Raw genomic sequence first — 23,108 nt, forward strand, 5'->3', positions numbered from 1 at the left:
GGATACCCCATAAGGGAAAAAGGGCAGATTTTTTGTTTACAACAGAGCATGGCTGTTTGTTGCAGCAGTCCTGGCTACAAACTTCCCAGGCGAATGGTGCCTCTGGGGCTGGCGTGGGAGGGCTTCCCAGGCCCTTGTGCAGCAGTGTGAGGAAGCACCTCTCTTTGCTGTGGGGGACAGCTTAGAGACCAGGGGCAGCAACTGTGGCTGCCCAGAGAACTTCCAAGGAGAGGGGAGAGGAGAGGAGGATGAGGGAACACTCCACAAGGGGAGGGTGTTCGAAAAAGGATGAGGGACTGCCAGCTCTGCAGGCAAGGGGTGACATAACTGGGCTCCCAAGTCCCACAGGGGTGCCACAGAAAGAATATAGTTTGGTCAAGGGAGCCATGGACCCCAAAAGGTTGAAAACCTCTGATCTAGGCTACTCTGTTGCACAGTGAAGGCCCTTCCCTACAATATTGCTTGTATATGTAGGATTGAATATTGAATTCCCCAAGGCCAGTAAGTGAGCCCAAAGGAAAGATTTGAGATCAGAAGGTTGAATTCAGGAAGCCCACAACTTATGCAGAGTTAACTTGTGCCCATTTACACGCTTGGGGAAAAAATGTTTTTAAAAAATGGAAAGGGGGTGGGAGTACAAGAAATAAGACTTTGGGCAATCCTATACTCCATTGAACCCAATTTTGGCTTTAGGTGTGATCCCTGGAACGTAGCCCCTGCGTAAGTTGCTGGCTGGCTTTCCCCCCAGTGCAGAAATAAAATGGTAAAGTATTTTATGGTGCAACAACATTATGGGAGAGGTGTTTGCAGCTGTCCCAGCCCCATGCCTTTCAAAGCCTTGTAGGCAGCTTCAGGAGAGGGATTGAAAGCAACATTATGAGAAGGGTGTTTCTAGGTCCAAAGTGAAACTGTCAAACCCCTTGCCAGGAGGTGGAACATAATTAATGTTATATTTACAGTACTGAAATGTTGTGGGGGTTTGTATACTGTTATATTTGCTGTTTTATTATGAAAGTGGGGTTTGCTTTTTTACTGTTTATTTAAGAAAGGCCACAACCAATGACACTGAAAATTATCATAAAATTTATTAGCATCATCACAGGAATTTTAAAAGTGGGGTAAAAAACCAGCAGAGTTAGAAGTTTACAAAAGGGGAAAACAGGAAGAGGGGAGAGAAATGTCATTCCACAGGAGAATCTCTCCTCCTCCTCCTTCCCAGAAGATCTGTTGAAGCTTTAATAGAGACCCACTTCATTCTGATGCATTTTTTAAAGTTAAACAAAAGAAAGAAAGAAAGAAACCGTGCCCCAGGCCTAAAATGTCACAAAGCTATGGTAGCAGAGTGGGTATTTTCAGAAAAACAATGGTGTATCTTCATCTGACACCCATCAGAGGCAGCACCAGGCCATTCCATCAGATTGCAGTACCTCCTCATGCCCAGATCCATAAAAAACAACAACATCCCAGACTTCCAAAAGGCCCAACTTCACACAATCCTTTATAACCTGAGCAGCCTGGTACCAGCAAAACAATGCAGGCTTTCCTCTCCCACAAAACTGAAAGACCCACTCGGCCACTCTCAGAATCACTTCGCCAGCTGACAGACTTTTTGCCCAATATTGTTTTTCATCATTCCCCAACCAAGGCCAGCTCCGGTCGCAAAGGACAAAATAGTGCCACATCCCATTCCAAGTAAAAAAAATAAGCCGACCAGAGTGGCAGCTGAATCAGACTTCAACGCTGGTGAGCGGGAGCATCTTCTGCTGCAGTTGAGGGCAGCAGGCTAGCTTATGGGATGTGGAGCTGGTGGCCCAGCACACCCAGCTCAGTCCATCCCCACCCCTCACTGTCCTCTGCCTGAGATCCTGTTCTCCACCCCCATGGGAAATTCCCAGTTTACAGAGGCAAGCAGGTGCAGAAAAGTTATGGAAACAGCTATACAAAATCATGGCTCTTCCCTGCCTGCCCCTCGTAGTTCGAGAAAAGCTCAATATTACTTTGGCTTGCCTGGGTGCTTGGTATGGTTATGTGGTGGGGAAGAAAGCACATGTGCATAGAAGTTGAGCGATCCAGACATGAGCTTTCAGGACAGCCTGCTGGCGCCAATGCACAAATGGCCAGCTTGCAGCAGTGGAGGGGACCACATGCAAGAGAGGCAATAGGAATTGATGGCACTCCTGGGCTGGAGTATGAGGATCCACAGGCCTGGCTACAGAGCCTCCAGCCCGCCAGGCCTCCCTCATTCATCCCACCAAACCACACCCACAGGGCAGGTAAAGGCGCACTGGGGCCAAAGGGAGTTTGCAGTGCAAAGCACACTTGGCAGCTCTTTGAAAAATGCTGGCATCAGCAGATTGTCAGGGCTTGCAAAGCATCACACGTGGAGTTACACAAGGCCCAGAAGATCGGCAGAGACAAAAGTGTGTTTCTGCCAACACCTCCCATGCCATAACTGCTGCCTGCTCCCTGGCTCAGTAGACAAGAGGTAAAGGCACCAGAGGACACATAGGTACAGCAGTGTGTGCACATACACACTGTGGAATACACTAGCACAGCAGTCTCACACTGCAAAGTTGAGTAACGGCACACTTGGGCACAAAAAAAGGCTGGTCAACTATGTTAATACTATGTATGGGAGGGCTAAGACCACAGGCTCAGCGTCAGCTTCTGAAACAGATTATGAAGCTTGGTGCCAAACGTGTAAGATTTGAGCTCTTTCTCCCTGCTGGAGTAACTTAAGACTCGCTTAAAAAAAAAATCTGCAGCTCTGATTTTGAGAGAAAGGCAAACAATTCCAAATACAGCAGTTTACAAGTTATTTTTTAAAAAAGAAATCTGTTCCAGTTGAGCTCTGATCAATAGAAAAGCTACTTAATAAGCAAAAATGAAATAAAACCACACATACACGCTCCTTGCACATTCCCCCTCTCCCACCTCAGTTTTAAAAAGACAATACTTGTCATGTTAATAGTTGTGTTTAACAAAGCACCAAAGGCTTGCGGGTGCAGGAACCAGCACAACCAGGGCCCTGCCCAGACATTGTCAGGTATGAAAGTCATCTGTTGAAAATCATTTCAAAAAACTAAAATTTTTAATACAAGAGATTTAAAAGTCATTTTGTTATGAATTCAAGACTCAATGTAGAAATCAGCATCTCCCCCAAACACACAGTATTCAGTTTGATAACAAAAGTCATTCACACGCTCTCTCTCTCCCACAGACATAAAAATCACAAGAGGCAAGAAGAGAGAAAGAACACCCACACACACACTGAGAAACTTACTATGTCAATAGAAAAAGAATTATTGCTCAGAACTGTGTTTCTCTAGGGCATATTTCACATGAGTGAGAGATGTGCTTGTGATTGCAAGAGAGAGAGACAGGCAAAAGAAGTCAGTGCTGTTAAATGAAGCCTCTCTAGCCTTTTGGGAGAAAATCACAACACAGGCTACATCCCTGCCTAAAACCTGGAAAGGCTGGGACGCCTGGCTTCTCTGGATTGTCATATAAAACAAATACCACTTCCGCCCCACTGAGCACACCTTCACTCTCATGATTTCTCAGGAGTGGATGGCAGCACTGGTGGCGAAATTAACATCCCCAAATGGGAAGATGTCCTATTTGAAAAGGGTAGAAGTACAAACAAGAGTCAGCGATCCACTCTGTACATGCAGGTGGTGATAGAAAGGGGCGTTGGGCATTCTTCCAGTATCATTTGAACCTCATCTCCCCTGGAGGGGGATGCAGACAGGAAGGAAGTTGCTCACCCAGTCCCAAGAGTCTTGCACAGATCAGTATCTGCCAATGTGGCCCTTGCCATGTGGAACTGCAAGATGAGCTCTCTGCTCTCTTTTGACCCTTCACAGTGTTCTTGGGAGAGGCAACTTAGGAAAATGGGAACCTGTCTTATACTGAGTCAGACCATTGGTCTATCAAGCTCAGTACTGTCCACACTGACTGGCAGCAGCTCTCTATGGTTTCAGACAGGGAGTCTCTCCCAGCTCTACCTGGAGATGCCAGGGACTGAACCTGGGGCCTTCTGCATGCAAAGCAGATGCTCTACCACTGAGCTACAGCCCTTCCCATTCCCCATTTCTAAGTAGAATCCATATTGGGGTTCTCAGCCCTCCTGACTATTTTAGCATTCTTGGGGAAGAGAATTAAATTCCACTGCCCCCAAGCTGAAACCCAAACCATTTTTATTTGACTGCCTGAACCTTTGCTACCAATGCAACCAATCAACTGATCAACCAACCACCACAACTAAACAGAGCCTCCCACTCAAACCGCCTCGGCTTGGCTAAGCTGTCCATCTGGTGCATCAATGGCAGTCTTAGCATCTCCTTGCTAAAATACAGCTTCTAAGTGAATGGTCCAATGTGATCCGTTCTCTGGATTTACCACTTTTCCAGAGCAGTGGTGAGCATCTCATCCTGCCCCATCCCATCCCACCCCACCCTGACACACACACACACACACACACACACACACACACACACACACACCTCCTCTTCTCCTAGATTAGCCCACCAAGGCCACAGGTTGCCAAATTGTGGCAATGTCCAAAGAGTCAAGGTTTCCTGGAAAGGCAACAAAAACGATGCTGAATGTTGGCCTTAGCAGAAGAGTTTCACGAAGCAGTTCTGACAGTAGGGCTTGTCGTTCTGCTCCTTGAAGGTTCCTTTGTTGAGCTGCTTGAGACAGAAGGCACAGACGAAGTGCTCAGGGTGAAATTTCTTGGCCATCGCAGTGATGCAGCGGCCTGTGATGGGCTTCTGGCAGCCGGAGCACAGCGAGCCGCGACGCTCATGGTAATGCACCTCGCAGTAGGGCTGCCCGTCGTGTTCAAAGAAGCTGCCATTAATGAAAGGAGTAAAACATTCCTGTGGAGGAGAAGGAAAAGCAAGACCACAATCAGGTATCAGAGATGGAAAAACATGGCGCTAGTAGCTGAGGGCAGCTCCAGAGCTCAGCTCTGGAAAACCACTCACAATAAGAGCATGATAAGAAAACATCTATAACAAAATTAAGAACAGTTGTAACAAAATAGGTGGTCCAAAACAGAATAGTTTTCATCAGGCATCTGTCTAAAAGAATACAATGATGGTGGCTGCATTATATCAATAAGAAGAAGAAGAGAAGAAGAGTTTGGATTTGATATCCCGCTTTATCACTACCCAAAGGAGACTCAAAGCGGCTAACATTCTCCTTTCCCTTCCTCCCCCACAAACACTCTGTGAGGTGAGTGGGGCTGAGAGACTTCAGAGAAGTGTGACTAGCCCAAGGTCACCCAGCAGCTGCATGTGGAGGAGCGGAGACGCGAACCCGGTTCACCAGATTACGAGTCTATTGCTCCTAACCACTACACCACAAGGCGTTCCAAAGTACAGTACTGTCACACTGATGGAATAAGGTATCATTTTTGCTGTTACAGCTAGGCACTTGTGGATGCACTCATCCTCCTGCTTCAGAGCCCTCTAGGGTTGCCAATCTTTCCGACCCCCCAGGCATATTTGCAAACTGGAGAAACTGTTGTGAGCATCATGCAAACACTGCAAACATGCACACAAACATGCACACTCAATGCAACCATGCACGCTCATCTTCTCCCACCGCCAGCAATTAAGTTTTTTTTAAGCCTCCTATTGTCTACAATGAAAGGCTTCTTACAAGCATAATTTCAGCAGGAGAAAAAAGGAACCCTGTGGGCACCAAGAAAGGCCTCCGCTGGCACTAGTGTGCCTGAGAGCACTGCACTGGTGACCCATAAATTACATCAAGACTGGTCAGGATGATAGATGTCCTCAGCTGGCTGAATGGAAAGGAAGGGGAATGAATTCCTGAAGTGCTCTTACCCGACAGACAAAACATTCAGGGTGCCAAAGGGTATTCAAGGCAGAGATATAGTTTTCCAAGATAGCCCGGGCACAGCCTCCACACTTAGGAGCAAACATATCAAAGTAATCCTTGCGACAGTAGGCCTTGCCGTCCTTCTCATGAAAACCTGCCAGGACAGAAGGGTAAGCAGCAAAAAAAGAAAGAAGAAAATTAGTATCTGCCTGGCCTTTTTATTTTAGGAATTTATAAAATGTTTTTCCAAATCTGAATGTGGCACTCAAAAAACATAGAATTTGATTAAAATGAACAAATTTACACCCCATAATTACTGTCGTCATAAACAGAAACAGCAGTTTAAAAATTACACATATTTGTATGTAATAAAAAGTTGGTGGGGGATAGAAAGGGGGGAAAGTAGAAAAAAATAAAAGCCTAAACATAAAAGAAAGGCATCACCAAAAGATTCTAAGAAATGGAGAGGACCATCAAAGCTGGAATCAACACACTTCATCATCAGGCAAATGCAAATGTGCAATCTGGTGAGCATTTCCCTGGGAGTAAGCCCTGCTGAATGGGGTTGGGCTTGCTTCCACGTAAACATGAACAGGATTGGACTTACCAAAGAAGAAGCCTATTGGGGCTGAGAACAGTGCTGTTACACTGCACTTCCACTTCCTGGGGAGCAAGGCTACACGAGTCTATGCAATCCGAATGTCAGGGGGAGGATTGCCTGTGCTAAGCTTATTTATGCATGCCCATTACTGCCAGTGTCTGCAACATGAAGTAATGTCTTGCATTGGAGAAATGGCAAATCTGAGCTGAAATTCCACTCGCAGCACTTGCATGTCAGCTCAGAAGACCTCAAGCTGAATACCTTGGAGACAGTTTACACATCTGAAAATAAGCAAGCCGTGCAAGCTGTGGATCAGCCCTCAGGGACCATACCTTCTGGGCCGAAGAATGCTCCGCACTGGGCACAGAAGAAATGCTCGGGGTGCCATGTCCTATCCAGCGCCGTCACCACTTTCTGGTATAAAGAAACCATAAACCATGAATGAGTAGCCAAAACTTTATTCTAAAAAAAATTGCAAGGAAACACGGTGAGGGGATACGGATAGTAGATAAGACAAGAAGTGCATTTCAAGGAGAGGAAGGGAGGAATCCTCTGACCCCAGGAAACTGGACTACTAACATCCCAATACAGTGGTACCTCGGGTTAAGTACATCAGTGTTTTTCAACCACTGTTCCGCGGCACACTAGTGTGCCGCGAGATGTTGCCTGGTGTGCCGTGGGAAAAATTTAAAAATTCGAAAGATTTAAAAATAAAGTATTTTATAATTTTTCACATTTCTGTTTACTTACTATTTCATAATACAGTGGTACCTCGCAAGACGAACGCCTCGCAAGACGGAAAACCCGCTAGACGAAAGGGTTTTCCGTTTTGGAGGCGCTTCGCAAAACGAATTTCCCTATGGGCTTGCTTCGCAAGACGACAGCCCATAGGGAAATCTCTGGGACAGCGGGGAAGCGCAGCGCGTCTTCCCCGCTGTCCTTGGACCTCCTCCGAAGCCTGGCGGCGGGGCGGGGACACCTCCTCCCACCGCCGCCGGGCTTCGGAACGATGCCCTGATGCCGGGCGGGGGAGGGGGGAACGCCTCCACCGCCGCCCGCCATCAGGACGATGCCCCGATCCCGGGGAGCGGAGGGGAACGCCTCCGCCTCCGCCCGCCATCGGGACGATGCCCTGATCCCGGGCGGCGGGGGGGGGGGGGAACACCTCCGCCGCCGCCCGCCATCGGGACGATGCCCCGATCCCGGGCGGCGGGGGGCGGGAACGCCTCCTCCGCCGCCCGCCATCGGGACAATGCCCCGATCCCAGGCGGCGGGGGGGGGGCGCCTCCGCCGCCACCCGCCATCGGGACGATGCCCCGATCCCGGGCGGCGGGGGGCGGGAACGCCTCCGCCGCCGCCCGCCATCGGGACGATGCCCCGATCCCGGGCGGCGGGGGGCGGGAACGCCTCCCCCCCCCCGCCGCCCGCCATCGGGACGATGCCCCGATCCCGGGCGGCGGGGGGCGGGAACGCCTCCGCCGCCGCCCGCCATCGGGACAATGCCCCGATTCCGGGCGGGGGGGGCCTCCGCCGCCGCCCGGCATCGGGACGATGCCCCGATGCCGGGAGGCGGGGCGGGAAGCCTGGGCGCGCTGATCTCAGCGCGCGCAGGCTTCGGCATGCTGGCACCTGTCCGCAAGCAGCGGCAGCGCTGCCGCTGCTTGCGGAGAGGTCCGCGAAGCCTGGGCCGGACAGCTTTTGAAGGCAGGCGGGGGGAGCAAAGACTTTCGCCCCCCGCCAGCCTTCAGAAGAGGTCCAGGACCTCTTCTGAAGGCTGGCGGGGGGCGAAAGTCTTTGTCCCCCCTGCCTGCCTTCCCAGGGGCTTTTAAATCGCCCCGGACAGCGGAGAAGCCCTCCGCTGTCCCGGGCGATTTTAAAATGCCGCCCGTCAGCATTTTAAGATCGCCCCGGACAGCGGAGACGTCGTCCGCTGTCCCGGGGCTTTTTAAAATGCTGGGGGTGGGAAGAAAAGCCCTTGTCCCCCCCCCCCCCAGCCTTCAGAAGAGGTCGGGGGACAGACTGTCCCCGGACCTGGTCTGAAGGCGGTTTCCCTAGGAACGCATTAATTGATTTTCAATGCATTCCTATGGGAAACCGTGCATCGCAAGACGAAAAACTCGCAAGACTTGCGGAACGAATTAATTTTGTCTTGCGAGGCACCACTGTAAAGTAATTATAAAATACTTTCTTTGTGTTTATTTGATTCCTATTCAAGAGAATTACTTTATATATAGTCAATATAGGCACAGAGTTAAATTTTTTAACATTTTCTAATGGTGGTGTGCCTCGTGATTTTTTTTCATGAAACAAGTGTGCCTTTGCCCAAAAAAGGTTGAAAAACACTGAAGTACATAATTCGTTCCGGAGGTCTGTTCTTAACCTGAAACTGTTCTTAACCTGAAGCACCACTTTAGCTAATGGGGCCTCCTGCTGCTTCCATGCCGCCGGAGCATGATTTCTGTTCTCATCCTGAAGCAAAGTTCTTAACCCGAGGTACTATTTCTGGGTTAGCGGAGTCTGTAACCTGAAGCGTCTGTAACCCGAGGTACCACTGTAATGTGATCTCTGGCTGGATTAAGCCGAGAATTTCATGAACATGCATTTCCGATCTCGATCTCTCTCCTGTTGCCTTTGGAAGGTCAATGAACTCCCCAGCAGACAGATAGCCACCCTGCGACGTGTACAGAGATTAACTGGCTGATTGCTGTGGTATGTCTGCTCAATGGGCCCCACCCATGTAGAAAGCAAACGGATGAAACAGTACACTAAGGCATAAATGAGGATAAAACTAAGAAAAAGAGAATGGAGTGTGAAGCTATAGGTGAACAAAACTCTTCTTCTCCCTTCAAGCACAAAATTGGGAATATAATTGATCCCTCTCCTTATCCCGCTGCAGTTTTTCAATACATCAGTTGTTGTGTTTAATGTGGCATCTAAAATCTGCAAATATGGCCAAGGATACAATCAAAGCCTGTTGTTATGAATCAATTCTAGTTTTCCATATTTTGCACACCCTTGGGCAAAATATGTCCGAATTACAGTTGCAAGGGAACCCTTTACTTTTTACCCTGGATTGATCCTGAGATTCCTCAGGATTTTCCTGCCTGCTTTCCTGTCAAGCTATGCCACTCCCTCCACCAAGACTGGTTTCTTGGTGGCAGAGCAGAACTGACAAAGCAAAGGGCATGAGCATCACCACTAGGAATGTAGAGAATTGCATCTTGCAAGTAGGTGAGGGATGTGGCAATTTAACTAAGCGGCATCTTCTGTGCAGTGTCCACTCTGAACCCTAGTTCAGTGCCAGTAAAAGTGGCAGTCATAAGGGAGAGGGGGCCTTTTCCATAGCTCAGTGGCATAGCAGCAGCTTTGCACTCAAGAGTGCAAAAGTTCAATCCCTGGTCAGGAAGGGCTGCAAGTAACCCCTGCCTGAAACTCTGGAGAGCTGCTGCCAGTCAGTGTAGCAGTGCTGAGCTAGATGAACCAGTGGTTTGACCTAGCATAAGGCTCCTATGCTCCTTCTGATGAGACTAGCGGGTGAGGTGGGGAGAGAGACATATATGGGATTCTATGGTTATTTAATCTCACTTCTCTCACTTCATTTTGACAGATCATCTCAATTTATTATACAGTGCTACCTCGGGTTAAATACTTAATTTGTTCCGGAGGTCCATACTTAACCTGAAACTGTTCTTAACCTGAAGCACCACTTTAGCTAATGGTGCCTCCCGCTGCTGCCGTACTGCTGGAGCATGATTTCTGTTCTCATCCTGAAGCAAAGTTCTTAACCCGAGGTACTATTTCTGGGTTAGCTGAGTCTGTAACCTGAAGCGTATGTAAGTCGAGGTACCAATGTATTTACAGAATCCTGCTGTTTCACGTACATTAGTACCTTGAATGCCTCCATTAACGAACATTTCGGAACCCGAACGCCAAAAACCCGGAAGCAAATGCTTTCATTTTCAAACGCACCTCGGAAGTCAAACGGCTTCTGCTGCATGTTTTTCAATTTTTTCAATTGAATTTGCAGGCAGCCCTTTGTGCCTCGGTTTTCAAATGTTTCGAAACTCAAAAGGTCTTCCGGAACGAATTATGTTCGAGAACCGAGGACAATAAGGGGGGATCCCATTGCTAACACCCAAGCTACCACTAGAATGGCGTCACTCAACCTGCCACATGGGGGCATCTAACTCCTATACTTGCTTTTCCCAATGTGTGTCTTGCCAGTCTCTAGTTGTGTCCAACTAGAGCATTTCAATATAATACAAAAAGTAGCCACGTGTAAATAAATGTGGAAACTGATGTAGCAGTGTTGATAACATGAACCCACGAGGTTGCTAGGAGCTCACTGGCCATTTTAAGGGAAGCCCATGCATGTATACAGGCAAAGGTGAAAAGTTCCACCCTCCCAGCAGCCCAAAGGCCATATTTCCTTGGGGAAAGTAGCCAGGGACTGTATGTATAATGGTACAAGCACATCCACATGCACACCCACCCTTCCCATTCATTCACACACCCAGTTCACTTCATTTCTGTGCTGTGCAATGAGAAAGAGGCAGTAACAGTAGCACTGTATTTACTACGGAATGCAGAATTTGTATTGTATTTTTTAAAATGTTATTTTTCTTGGGATGCGGACAGGTATTTCGGTTAAATATAAAGCATTATAAAAGTTAAACAGATAAATGATACACAGCAAGCAACCCATTAAGAAAGCAATATCTTCTTCCATGCGCAGCACACTCCACCAGTCAGTGCATTGATGTGGTTAGAGTGTAAAACTAAGACTAGAGTTCAAATCCTCACTCAGCCATGAAGGCAACTGGGTGACCTTGGGCCAGTCATGCGGTCACAGTCTAACCCAGGGGTCAGCAAACTTACAGCGCCTTGGGCCGGCGTCTCCAGCGCCAATCACGCGGCAGGCCAGAGGGCAGGGAACCGCGTGCCCATACGCGTGCACACACGCTATTTCCAGCGTACTTCCGGGTCGGAGGAGCACCGGAAATAGCTTGTGCACATGTGCACGGGCCTCCTCCGACCCAGATGTGCGCCGGAAATAACGCGTGCGCATGCGCACAAGCTATTTCCGGTGCTCCTCCGACCCGGAAGTGGGCAGCCGCACAGTGCCAGTAAGAGCAGGCAGCGGGGGTCGCTGCGGGCCAGATAAATGAGTCCCTCGGGCCTTATCCAGCCCGTAGGCCTTAGTTTGGAGACCCCTGGTCTAACCTACCTCACACAATTGTTTTAAGGACAGGGGGGGGGGGGAGAATTGTGTATGCCACCTTAAACTCCTTGGAGGAAAGGTTGGGGTAGAAAAGTAGTAATAAAATAAATACTCTAAAGCTTCTCACCTTGTGATCTTATATGCACACAAAGATCAGAATTTAAAAGATTACAGCTCAGCAATGGAGAAATTAATCCCTGGTCAGATGGCCAGCAAAAGGATTGGGGGAAGACTATGAGGAAGGGAGGTTTAAATGTATCCTCCCCCATGAACCCCAACCCCACTACTCAGCTGATTAGAAACTGCAGTTCAGCAGCATGTGGGTTTGGGCAGGGCCTGTGGAGAGGTTGTTGGGCTGGATGCAGAGGAGACCTATAGGCTGGAGGTGGGCCGAAATCCCCCACTGTGATTGAATTTTCTAAACCACAGTGACTAGGGTGGGATTACTGGCACCCACTGCACAAGCAAATGAAATGTGTGCATAGCTACGGGATCGGTAAGGTAGAAAGTGTAAGGCTGGACAGCCAGAGGAATAAGACGGCATAAACGCCATGGACTCACATCCAGGATAGGACCGTTGCAGTAGTAGCAGCGCGGAGAGAAGAGGTTGTGATAGTCCTTCTCGCAGTAGGGCTGGCCATCACGCTCAAAGAAGTTACGTGATCCTATCTCCTCCTGGCAGTGGGTGCAGACAAAGTGTTCAGGGTGCCAAGTCTTCCCCATCGCCGTGACAACCTGGGAAAGAGAGAGGAAAAAACGGTCCTGGCTCCAGCAGATGCTCCACCTCTCAAGTATGGGCATCATATGTGTGACAAAGACATCAAAAAGCACAGAGTCCAGAACAAATGAGAGAGAACGTTCTACTAACAGGTGGATCCCTGGACTGGGGTAGCATGAAAACTGAATTACCTATCATCTCAGAAGAGGGCAGTCCCTCATGGGCAGGGTAGAGGTCACTGGAGGAGCTTACAGCGTACCTAGCCAGTGGATAAATAGAGTACTTCAGTTTCTTCAGCATCGCCAGTCCGTTCATCCATATGATTTTTTAAAGCCCTCCCAGTTGTAGCTTGAGACTCTCAACAAGTGGGGGTTGTCCTTCACACTCACCTGTCCAGCAATTGGCTTCTTGCAGGCTCCACAGACACCTTTGGCAACCGTTGCTACCCCGAGTTTATGCAAGTCTGACTGGAGGCTTCCGAGCATGCTATCCAACTGGCTTCCGGGCTTTGGAGAAGTTGTGGATGGGTAGTTGTTCCCACCTTTCCCTTGGGACATGAACTGCAACAACAGAGAGTCAAAGCAGAGACTATTAAAGTTAAGAACCATGCTAGAGTTCTTCTCTCCCTGTGGAAGTTTGCTGAGCCACCTCCTGCCTCCATTAACATATAACAGGAAGGACAGTGTAATTGCAGAAGCTGGTGAAGGGATCACAGTGAAGGCTAGGATGAATGGTTTCCAGCAGTTTTGTCAGAGCAAGTCTCCTCGAATCAACAGACCCATGGATTAGGTAGTCACAAGAAAAGGCTCTTCCCATAGGCAGATTAATGAAAATGGGAAGGCTGTGTGAGCTCAGAGCGTGCTTTCAAGTTTCCCAAGGTAAACACAATAAAACCGTATTCCTAAATTAGATTTCTCTGCCAGTGCCACAATATGCAAGACATCCACACAATGACAATTCCAGCTCTAACATCAGCCAAAGGAATGTGTGACTTGGTTTAAGATCGTGAGATGTCACACCACAGTGTACTTTTGATTATAACACAGTCTATTGGTGGACCACTTCTCTTCCTGCCACTCAGCACTGGGCCATCTTGCTTCTGATCTCTCACCATGGCGGCACCTCTTGACCAAGCTATTGGCATGCTGGTTGTCACCTTCCACAATTACACCGGCAAGGATGGCGATAAGAACGCCCTAAGCAAGAAGGAACTGAAGGAGCTGATACAGAAGGAGATCACCATTGGACCGAAACTGCAGGATGCAGAGATATATGCATTAATGAAAGATCTGGACCGCAATGGGGACCAAGTGGTGAACTTCCAGGAATATGTCACTTTCTTGGGTGCCCTGGCAATGATTTACAACGAAGCTTTGAGTTCGTAAATGTATACCCCGGTGGGGTGGGGTGTCGTGGTTCGGGATTATACCTCTGTAGGCGGTTTCATGTCCAAAAAAAAATTAAGTTTTGTACAAAAACAAAACAAAACATGGTCTATTGCTGTAAATCCTTCTGTTCCAATTAACACATGGGGTGCAGGGAGGGTTGGCAGATGGGAAGCGTGTGCTGTTCTACAAGTCACACCTCACACTTACAAGAGCCTTTGATCCTTGCACATGTACACACTAACTTCGCTCTGCGTTTCTAGGGTTAAAGCAGAGATGGGGAAGCTTTGGGTCCTCCAGATGCCATCATCTCTTAAATTTGCTTCTGATATTTTATCGGTTTTACCAATTTTTAAATTTGGTTTTATTTTATTTTAAATTGTATTCTTATTACAGAAAGGGTTTGCCACTTCGGAGGAAAGGGCAGCATATAAATTTAATAAAACAAATAAATTAATCAAGCATCTAGAGAACATCAGGTTGGTGAAGGCTGCTCTGTGTGATGCCAAAGGACACAGAGTAGGTATTAGTCATTTACATAGCAGAACTTTTATTTATTATATTTGTATTCCACATTTATTAATTACTGATTATGTTGGGTATCTAACTTTTCCTCCAGGGAGCTCAAGGTAGGACATGCATCCCCTGTCCCATTTTATACTCACAATAAGCCTGTGAGGTAGGTTAGGCTAAGAAATTGTGACAGGCCAACAGTCACGCAGTGAGCTTCATGAGTGGGTGGGGATTTCAACCCAGGTCTGCCAGGTCCTAGCCCAACACTCTAACCACTACACCATATTCTTCCATGAATGAAATCAAGGTGCTGTAAATACAAGTCTCCCATCAAGACACTGATTGGGCTCAGACCTGCTTAGCTCCAAAAAGGTTGCTGTATAAAATGTTTTCAAACTATCCCCCCTGGACCTTTTACTTACTTGGTTAGAATGACAGGTTTACATGCAAGTCTGCAAATATTAGTAGTCTGTTTGTTTGTTTGTTTGTTTCTTACTAGCCCACCTGATCACACATGTTAGTTAGTCATGGCCTGAAAGAAGAGAGAGTAAGCCAGATTTTGCACATCTTTTCCTGCTTTTTTAACCTGTGGTCAGTTTTTACTCACCACAGGTGACTGGTGATTGATAAGACTGGGGCGCAGCATGCAGTTCTCCCAGAAAATGATTCTACTTTATTCTTGTGATATACAAGCAACACGGCAAAAAATAAAGGACAAGTCCTAACAAACATATATTCTCTTCCCTGGGATTGTTAAATATATTTGAGCATTTGATACCTTGTTTAAAAATGCCTCGCTCAATACATGCTGGAAAGACATTCATACTTTTTACTTGGTTAACTGCATGAACATTTGTTGCTTCTTCTCCATTCTCCAGCCACTAAATTCACGTCCTTGAACACATCATGCCACAAGCTCTCAAAAATCATGCTGGTTTCAAGAGACCTACTGTTGCTTCCCTGTACTAATTAGAAACAAGCAGGCTGAGCCTTAGGAAAAAGCACAAAATTGCATTTCTGCGGAAAACTTGCAATTCTACCAATGCAAGAATCAAATCTATGCCAAGAGAAGTGTTTCCCACACGCCATGCTACAGAAAAAAAGAGAGAGAGGATGCCCTGCCTTCTCAGGTGTGGGAGGACGAACGGCAAGAACTTGGGAGCCCCAGTCCGGAGGTGGAGCATACGAGACCTGAAAAGCATAATTCACAGTGAGTGCTAGCAGGCTGAAAGCTGCAGTGATGTGAGAAAGCCAGCAGAAAGGCCACTGGACGTGGATTCAGGGAAAGTCCTGCACCCCAGTCCTAGCTAAGTCATGAAGGGCTAAAGAGTCCAAACCTTCGCATCTGTAAAATGGAAATAATGGCTGTCCATTTAATGTATTACAAAGGTGTGTGAGATAAGGAAAGTCTATCTCGGCTTTATACATAAGGTGGGTTTACCACACATAACCTGTGTGCAGCCTTTTTTCTACAGTGAACTGATCGTTGCCTGGGATCATTGCCACTTGAAGGAGAAAGTTGAGCACTCAGCTATGTGGCATACAGGTGGTTCTGCAGCACTTTTAAAAATAAAAACACCAGCATGGAGCAAGTATGCAACCATACTAAAACCGTGGAGCATGAGGATTCATAGGAAAAGCTCAGGTGCTCCCAAAACCCTTGAACAGCTCATGAAGTCAGAAGAAAAGTGCTTGTGCAATAAGTTTCTATGGGCCACAGAGGGACACATAGTAAGCTGCCTTACACAGACCGCTTCGTGCATCTAGCTCAGTCTTCAACCAACCGCTGCCCGCAATGTGGGCCACACACTATTCCCTTTGTGGCACTACTCCCAACTCCACACACATGGCAGAGTGTACTCATGTGTACTTAGCACCACTATGAAAGCTAAAATGTGTTTTCTGTCCTGAGCATCCAAATAGTTGCTCTTCCCTGTGAGCTTAGAATAAGCTTATGGCCAAACATTCAGTCTAAGAGGACCCCCCCCCCAAATGAACAACCTTGTATCTGCTGGGCTCACATTGCCACTATTCTAGTAAGTCAGGAGCCCAAAGAAAGGAGACCATGCCTGATCTGGTGGGAAGAATGAATCTTCATCCGTTTGGCAACCAACTGACACCACCATCTTGGGAGGAGAGGCCACTTCAACTGGTTCTGCTGGGATCTGTGCCTGGGAAGGGGGGCATTCCTCCAGAAGCATTTCCCACTGGAGCAGAGGGTGAGGAGGTGGAGCTGATGGCACATAGCGCAGCTGGGGGACGTGCACAGATGGTGGCGGCGGCGGCAAGGGAGGAGGTGGTGGCGGAGGGTGAGGGAGAGGAGAAGAGAAGGCAGCCTTGACAGAGGCGGCCTTTGAAACATCTTTAGGAAACTGTGGTGGGGGAGAGGGTGGAACAGCAATTGTCCTTCTTAGAGGGAGGGGTGACTCTGCAGGAATAATAACCTAGGAAGGAAGCAGGAAGAAAACATAAACAAGTCCAGAGGCACTTAGTCCAGAGGAATTGCATAGACCAAGGAGAAGAAAACATGAAATGAAAGAAGTGACCCACTCCTGAGTGTAGAGCAAAACAAGCAGAAATTATAAAAAACTAATGCAATAGTCAAGTATAATCAAACATGAAGGGGAATAATAGCCAGAATCTGCCTTTATGGACTTTCAATCTGCAGAAACGTATGTGGCAATGAAATCATGTTTCATTTAGTAAAAAATTGGAATATTGTTCTACTTCTGAGTGTGTCATACCTACAGAACAAAAATTAATAAATCCAGGGTCCCACACTCCTCATTTAAAATCCCTTCCAGTGAAAACAGGCAAGTTCCCATGTTCAACTAGAGGGATCTAGGTCACAAGCCAGCATGGAAAAACAGTAAGGGTGATCTGAGTCATCTAGACAAAAAGTAAATCTCCAGTAGGTTTCCAGCAGGTTTAACACTCAAGACACACTAAGACCTTGCTGTTAATCATCTGGCCAACAAACCCATCTTGAATCCCCTTGCTTTCTCCTGGTGTTCAACGAAACACTGGTGGTCAGGGGCAGATTCTTACTCATATAAGCATTCCGATGGCATATCTGTACTTTTCTCATTTCAGGAATTGCATGTGCTCATCTGCTACTCCAGAAGCTTGAGCTTGAGCTAGTCCCTGAGCATTCAGCATGGTTGATGCACACAGTAAGCTGTGAAGCTTACACAGCTGGCTGCTTCTCTTGGACCAAGAGGGTGAAAGGTAATTCCTGAGCGTCTCGGTGATGTGGATTACGTCTCCACACTTGGCATGCTAACAAGTGCTGTACGGATGTGTTTTAAGCCATTTTCAATATACCAGATAGGAGACTCCTGGAGGAGAGACAAGAAAACCCACAAGGCATTACGCTCTCTACCTTTTCTACCTGCTGACTACCATCTTGCTCTTTCTTCTGTGGCCTGGAGATAATGATGACTCCCTCGGTCATCCAGTTGTCTGGGCTTCTCCACTCCTCCTGTTCAGGTTTGCTGATGCCCAACCTGTCTTGCAGTTCCTCAATCAAGCGGTCTTGGGAGACCGTCTTGTGAAATATGGCTGGGCCCAGCTTGCGCCGTGGCGAGAGATCGCGGCACATCGGGTGCACGTGGGAAGTCTCTTTTGTCTGCTTGATTACAGATTTTATCTTAACAGGAGGGAAATGGCAGTTTCAGTACAAGAGCTGCAGTGGTAACAAAAACACAGGATGCACACGCTTCAAGCTCAAGAACGGTTAGTGACCAGGAGCAGGAAAAACAGCAGCCATTGCCTCTTCGAGGGGAGGGATGAAAACAACAACAAATCCTTTTGGCCCATCCCCAAGCAGCAAGTCAACCTTGAGCTAGGTCTTCCAAGGTCAGCCATGTCAGCTGAACAAACAGGACTGATTACAGAGAGCAAATAATTTGTTGCAGTAGGGGAAGGGCCATGGCTCAGTAGTTTACATGCTCTGCATGCAAAAAGGTCCCTGGTTCAATCCCCAGCATATCCAGGTAGGGCTGGAAAAGCCTGACACCCTGAAGAGCTGCTCTTGCTAGACAGCATGGACAATACTGAGCTAACTGGACCAATGGCCTGACTCATGGTAAGGTGGCGTCCTATGTTCCGAGGCCAAATGTGCTAGATCAAGTGTTAGGAACAGCTTTAAAACACCACAACCAATGGCAGTATCTTCATGCACAGAGCACTGTAAATTCATGGAGGCGCTGGACTATCCCGCCCTGCCAGCTCAGTGAGAGCATCAAGGTGTACTGATTCATCAAGGTGTGAACCTCCCTGAGACCTGCGGGTATAGGGCGGTATACAAATTTAAGAATTAATAATATTCATAATAATTCCATAGGTAGGAGAACAGATGCAGCATCAAAACAGTCTAGTTTATGGTGGTTTGATTTTCTTGTAGCTTGACCTTTTATAGGTAATGTTCCACCACACCAGTTGTGCAAAACAATCTAGCAAGTGGGTGGCTGTTAGGAAGAGATCCATTGAGCTCTAATTGTTATAAGCTTCCAAGGCCCTCTCTCTCTCCAGGCCACACTTTCCACTACTAAGAGGGATGAAAGTGGCTGGTATGTCTTCACAACCCTATGGGAGCATGGGGGCCAACGTGCAAAGGGTTGCCACAAAAGTTGTTTCCCTGCAGCCTTTTCCCAGTTCACAGTCCCATGCAGCTGCTACTAAGTCTCACTTCAGAGAAGCATGCAAAGCAGCTTAATTCAGAGGGCTCAAAAGCACACCATGCACAGCCAAATGAGATGCACCGGCAGAAGAAATCCACACTAGCTCACTCGCCACTACATGCACTTTGATGCCTGCCTGGCCTGACGTAGAAATCCTCTCCACAGGAATCTTGCAAGAAGGAATCAGATCCATTTCCTCTTTCCATGTATTTCCCGTCGACCCTGGAGCAGCTGCTACGCAGGAGAGTGGCTCTTTCCATTCACCCGTTGGAGCATTCTGAAGGCTGTTTTTCCTAGGCATCCTCTCTGGACCTTGCCTCTTCTCAGCAACATCAGGACAGCTGCTTGCCCTGGCTGGATCTTGGACTTCAGTACCATGCAGTATGTTCTGGCCCAAGTGGCTTCTGGTACCTGGACAGTTCTCCCATTGATCAACGCTCAAAGGACCAGGTCTGTGCATTGTTGGCACGACGCCGTCTCCCTCAGATTGTAGTCTTGGTGCAAAGTGAGGTGCTTTAGAGTTGTTCAGATCATCCAAAGCTCCTTTGTTGATGCCAATCCCTTTGTGAGCATCAGCTGTTGGATCAAACACAGGTTCGAACTCTTGTGGCACTGGCACTTTCACCTTGCTACTTATGCAGGAGTTTGAAACAAGCATTGTTGCAGCCTGGGTTTCATCTCTCGGCTCATCCCTCCAAGGTCCTTTTGGCTCTGCAAGCCTCTGATTCAGGGTTCCTACATCAGAATGAATGGGCAATGACTCCGCCTTGGAAAATGAGAGAAGTTTCACATTGGAAGTGGACTCTCTGCTTGGTCCGTCCGAGCTTGTGAGAGTAGCAGAGGTCTCTGGGTGCAGTGGCTCAGTCCAGAGTCTGGAAGGGGTGATGAGAGATTGCTCTTGAATCACAGCAGTGACTGGGCTGTTGCTTTCCTCTTCAATATGGAGCACCTCCAATGGGAGAGGTGCCAGAGGGAACAGAACACCCTCAGAGTGGCCCATGGCTTGCTGCTTTGAGGTAGTCAGGAAAGATATACTAGGAAGCACATGGGCTGCATCTGAGCCAACTGGGCCAGGAAGTAGCTCCAGGGAGGGTTCAGAGATCAGTGATATGGTAGAAGAGGTCTGTGAGAAGATAAAGAAATGTGGGAGGGGAGAAAGGATGGAAACAGAATTGAAGGAAGAGGAAGAAGGGGAAAGGAGGAGTAGGGAAGTGATGGGGAAAAGGAAAATGGCTCTAACCTAAGGCTAGCCAGAAGGAACAAGAAGGCAGAATGGAAATCTGGAAAGGGTGCTGCGATTTCTTACAATAGGCAGCCAGCAAGCACTGTTTTGTCTCTGTCCTCCCCTCTTCACAGAACTAGGTCACCCAAGTCGGTTATACCAGAAACCAACCCGGAAGCCAACAATCACTTGACATAACTGTGACACATGAGCCGCAAGCTTGCTCAAGATGCCACAATCCCCACCACACACAGACACACCACTGCTTGCTCAGGTAGCAATGAAAGTGAAGGCTTGGAGGACCTGCAACAGAAGATTCTAGGGACATGGTCATCCACATGCAACTGGATCCACAAGAAAAGAGATACTGGCCAGAGACTGCATCCCTTTAAACCAAACAACAATGCTCTGTTCTGAATCCACATGTTCAGTCTCACGTGCACAACAAACTTTAGAGGGAATAATGAATGCCCATCATTCAGGAAGGGGAAGATCTGACAAACTTATTGACTGCAATTCAACCATTTCTTTAACTAGTACTGCATGTTTGCTGTCATCTCCACAAGCACAGAGAAAAGGGGCTAGAGATGTACAGTTCAGCTTCTCAAAAATAATTGCTTACACAGGGGCGGGGAGAGAGATATTTTTAGTTTTCAGGTTTGCAGTTATGGGTTATTTTGTATCTTATTTTGTTTGCAATTATGGACTATTTTATATCTTATTTTAATTTTGCTAGTTATGCTGAATTTCTTGTGACAATCAAGTGGGCTACAATTATCATTCTTTTAAGTTAAAATATCTGTTTTTACTGTTAGTGTTGCTGTTGCTTTTCTAAATCTGAAGGGGGAGTGGCACAGAGGACAGCAGCAACCAAACTAATCTATCAACAAAATGGGCATCTCTTTTTTTGAAAAAAAGAAGAAACAAGAACAACAAAAAGCACCAAGCTGTCCCAGCTGTTCTTCTACGCTAGTTGCAAGACACACAAGAGCACAGAAAAAAGGGTCCTCTCACCAAAGAAGGGGTCCTTTTCATGGTATTATTCTTGAAGCCTGAACCTATCCTCTTCTCTGTGTGTGTGTGTGGCTTCTCCCCCACCCCTTATCCAACAGGCATGTCTGTCTCTTCTGCTACTTCTCAGGCTGTCTCCTCTATGTTGTTCTTGGCAAGGAGCCATTCCATCCCAAAAGCTGCAAGTTCCTATATGACATATGTTGTAGTTCTTGCTCCCCATTTGCTGGGTAAAATGTGAATTTAACACCTCATAACTTGTAGTAAGTTTTTCTTTCATCAATACAGAAAAGGACAACGCTCCTACGACTTCCTTGGATTTTTCACTGAATTTTAATCAGCAAAAAAGGAAGAACTGGAGGTTTGCTACGTGAACATGGAAAAGATCACAAACAGGTGAAAACTGCACATATTGAAACTGTCCTATCCCAGACTTTTCTTAACAGATTCTTTTGGGTACTCAACAGAATGCTCCCACAACGGCATTATCATGGTTTTGTGCTGAACTACGCATGTTAAAGGTTGCCATCTACTTGTGAGTAGGAGAGATTAAAAATACCATTCTTAGTGGTTTCTTCTTAACATATATTTTAATCTATTTTTAGTTTATCACCGATTTTATTTTTTGAAATATTTAAAATATTTGTTTTTTACTGTTTTTACCAATTGTTTTATTATTTTAAAAATGACTTCCTGGTTGTTGGGTTTTTTGCAATCAAGCACTGCATAAGTTACACACACAATAAGTTACAAAACCAATTCTGGTTTTACATTAGCGCACTTGCTCAGAATTTCTTCTCTCCCATCCTGTCTTTTGGGTTTATTTGGGGAGGGGACAGGGGGCAGGGCTGAGTGTTCCTGCATATTTAGCAAGGTATGCATGAGATGTGCAAAATAGTATACGGTATGTGTGACTGAAGAAACTGTATTGCCTTGAAAAGACAGCTCAGTTCTGAAATCAGTAGAATAAAAAGATAGTGCTGTGTACAGCACGTGAGGCATGCCACATGAGGGCAAGAATGAATCCATGCATCGCAGACCCAAAAGTCCAGGGTCTTAATAGATGTGCCGCCAGTGTAGAGCTCGCTCTAAGACACGAACACCAAAAGGAGGAATGGGGTGGTCCTATATGCAGCAGGGTGAGGAGAGGGGTTCAGGAAAATAAAAGTGGAGGCGACACACCGACAAGTGAGTGGGAAAGGAATGAATGGTATTGACTGGGTACCTTGAAGTCAGAAAGTGAAGCCATCAGCTCATCCAGTTCTCTTGTGGCTGATGAGGCAGATATGCGAGTCTGTTGCTGGCTGGAGGTGACCCGCTGGGGGCTGCTCATCTCACCCTGATTCACAGTGATAGCTGGACTAAGGGAAAGACGGAAGACAGTCACACACTGCTAAGAAGAGGGAGGTGGCCATTTCTTCCCAAGGACACGCAGCAAGGCTTCCTCCCTGCCTCCCACCAAACTGTTTTATCCACAATCTTCCTGCTTGTATCTGGCTCTTGTCACACAGAAGATAAAAACTGTGGATCCTTTTGGAGACAGGTACACTCTCCTGTTGAGGCATGCATGGGCACAACTATCCATTACGTTCAGATCCGGTTGAACCTGGGCCTGGTTTGAGGATACACAAAGCTGCCTTATACCAAGTCAAACCATTGGGTTCATTTAACTCAGTAGTTAGTTCATCTAACATGGATTGGCAGTGGGTTTTAGACGAGGTTTTCTCCCAGCCCTACCTGTAGATGCCAATGGTTGAACATGGGACCTTCTGCATGCAAATCAGCAGCTCTATCACTGAGCTATGGCCCCTTCCCTTTCATAGGAGGCTGCCTTGTTCAGAGTCAGACCATGGGTCCATCTAGCCCAGTACTCTCTCCAGCTACTGGCAGCAGCTCTCCAAGGTC

At 47.2% G+C, this 23,108-nt stretch overlaps 1 protein-coding gene, 1 non-coding gene and 1 pseudogene across 4 annotated transcripts in view; 1 reads left to right on the forward strand and 2 right to left on the reverse strand.

The window, feature by feature from the left end:
* Nucleotides 1-1,066: 1,066 nt before the first annotated feature.
* Nucleotides 1,067-23,108, reverse strand: part of PXN (paxillin) — a 64,616-nt gene continuing 42,574 nt past the window's right edge. The window contains exons 6-15 of one of the 3 annotated variants that reach the window (XM_028709272.2): nucleotides 22,429-22,564; nucleotides 19,107-20,093; nucleotides 17,671-17,937; nucleotides 16,358-16,732; nucleotides 15,411-15,479; nucleotides 12,780-12,950; nucleotides 12,234-12,407; nucleotides 6,784-6,865; nucleotides 5,856-6,004; nucleotides 1,067-4,883 (exon numbers count right to left, since the gene is read on the reverse strand). In XM_028709272.2, the coding sequence (XP_028565105.2) occupies nucleotides 4,617-4,883; nucleotides 5,856-6,004; nucleotides 6,784-6,865; nucleotides 12,234-12,407; nucleotides 12,780-12,950; nucleotides 15,411-15,479; nucleotides 16,358-16,732; nucleotides 17,671-17,937; nucleotides 19,107-20,093; nucleotides 22,429-22,564 (2,677 nt within the window). In that variant the 3' untranslated portion in view covers nucleotides 1,067-4,616. The remainder of the gene's footprint in view (nucleotides 4,884-5,855; nucleotides 6,005-6,783; nucleotides 6,866-12,233; nucleotides 12,408-12,779; nucleotides 12,951-15,410; nucleotides 15,480-16,357; nucleotides 16,733-17,670; nucleotides 17,938-19,106; nucleotides 20,094-22,428; nucleotides 22,565-23,108) is intronic. The other 2 variants (XM_077920752.1, XM_028709269.2) reach the window with 2 other exon arrangements.
* On the reverse strand, nucleotides 4,009-4,077 carry TRNAA-UGC (transfer RNA alanine (anticodon UGC)). The gene has a single exon. It is a non-coding gene; the product is annotated as a tRNA-Ala (tRNA).
* On the forward strand, nucleotides 13,453-13,775 carry LOC114586195 (protein S100-A6 pseudogene; annotated as a pseudogene).

Source organism: Podarcis muralis, chromosome 16, assembly GCF_964188315.1.
Source record: "Podarcis muralis chromosome 16, rPodMur119.hap1.1, whole genome shotgun sequence".
Classification (NCBI taxonomy): Eukaryota; Metazoa; Chordata; class Lepidosauria; order Squamata; family Lacertidae; genus Podarcis; species Podarcis muralis.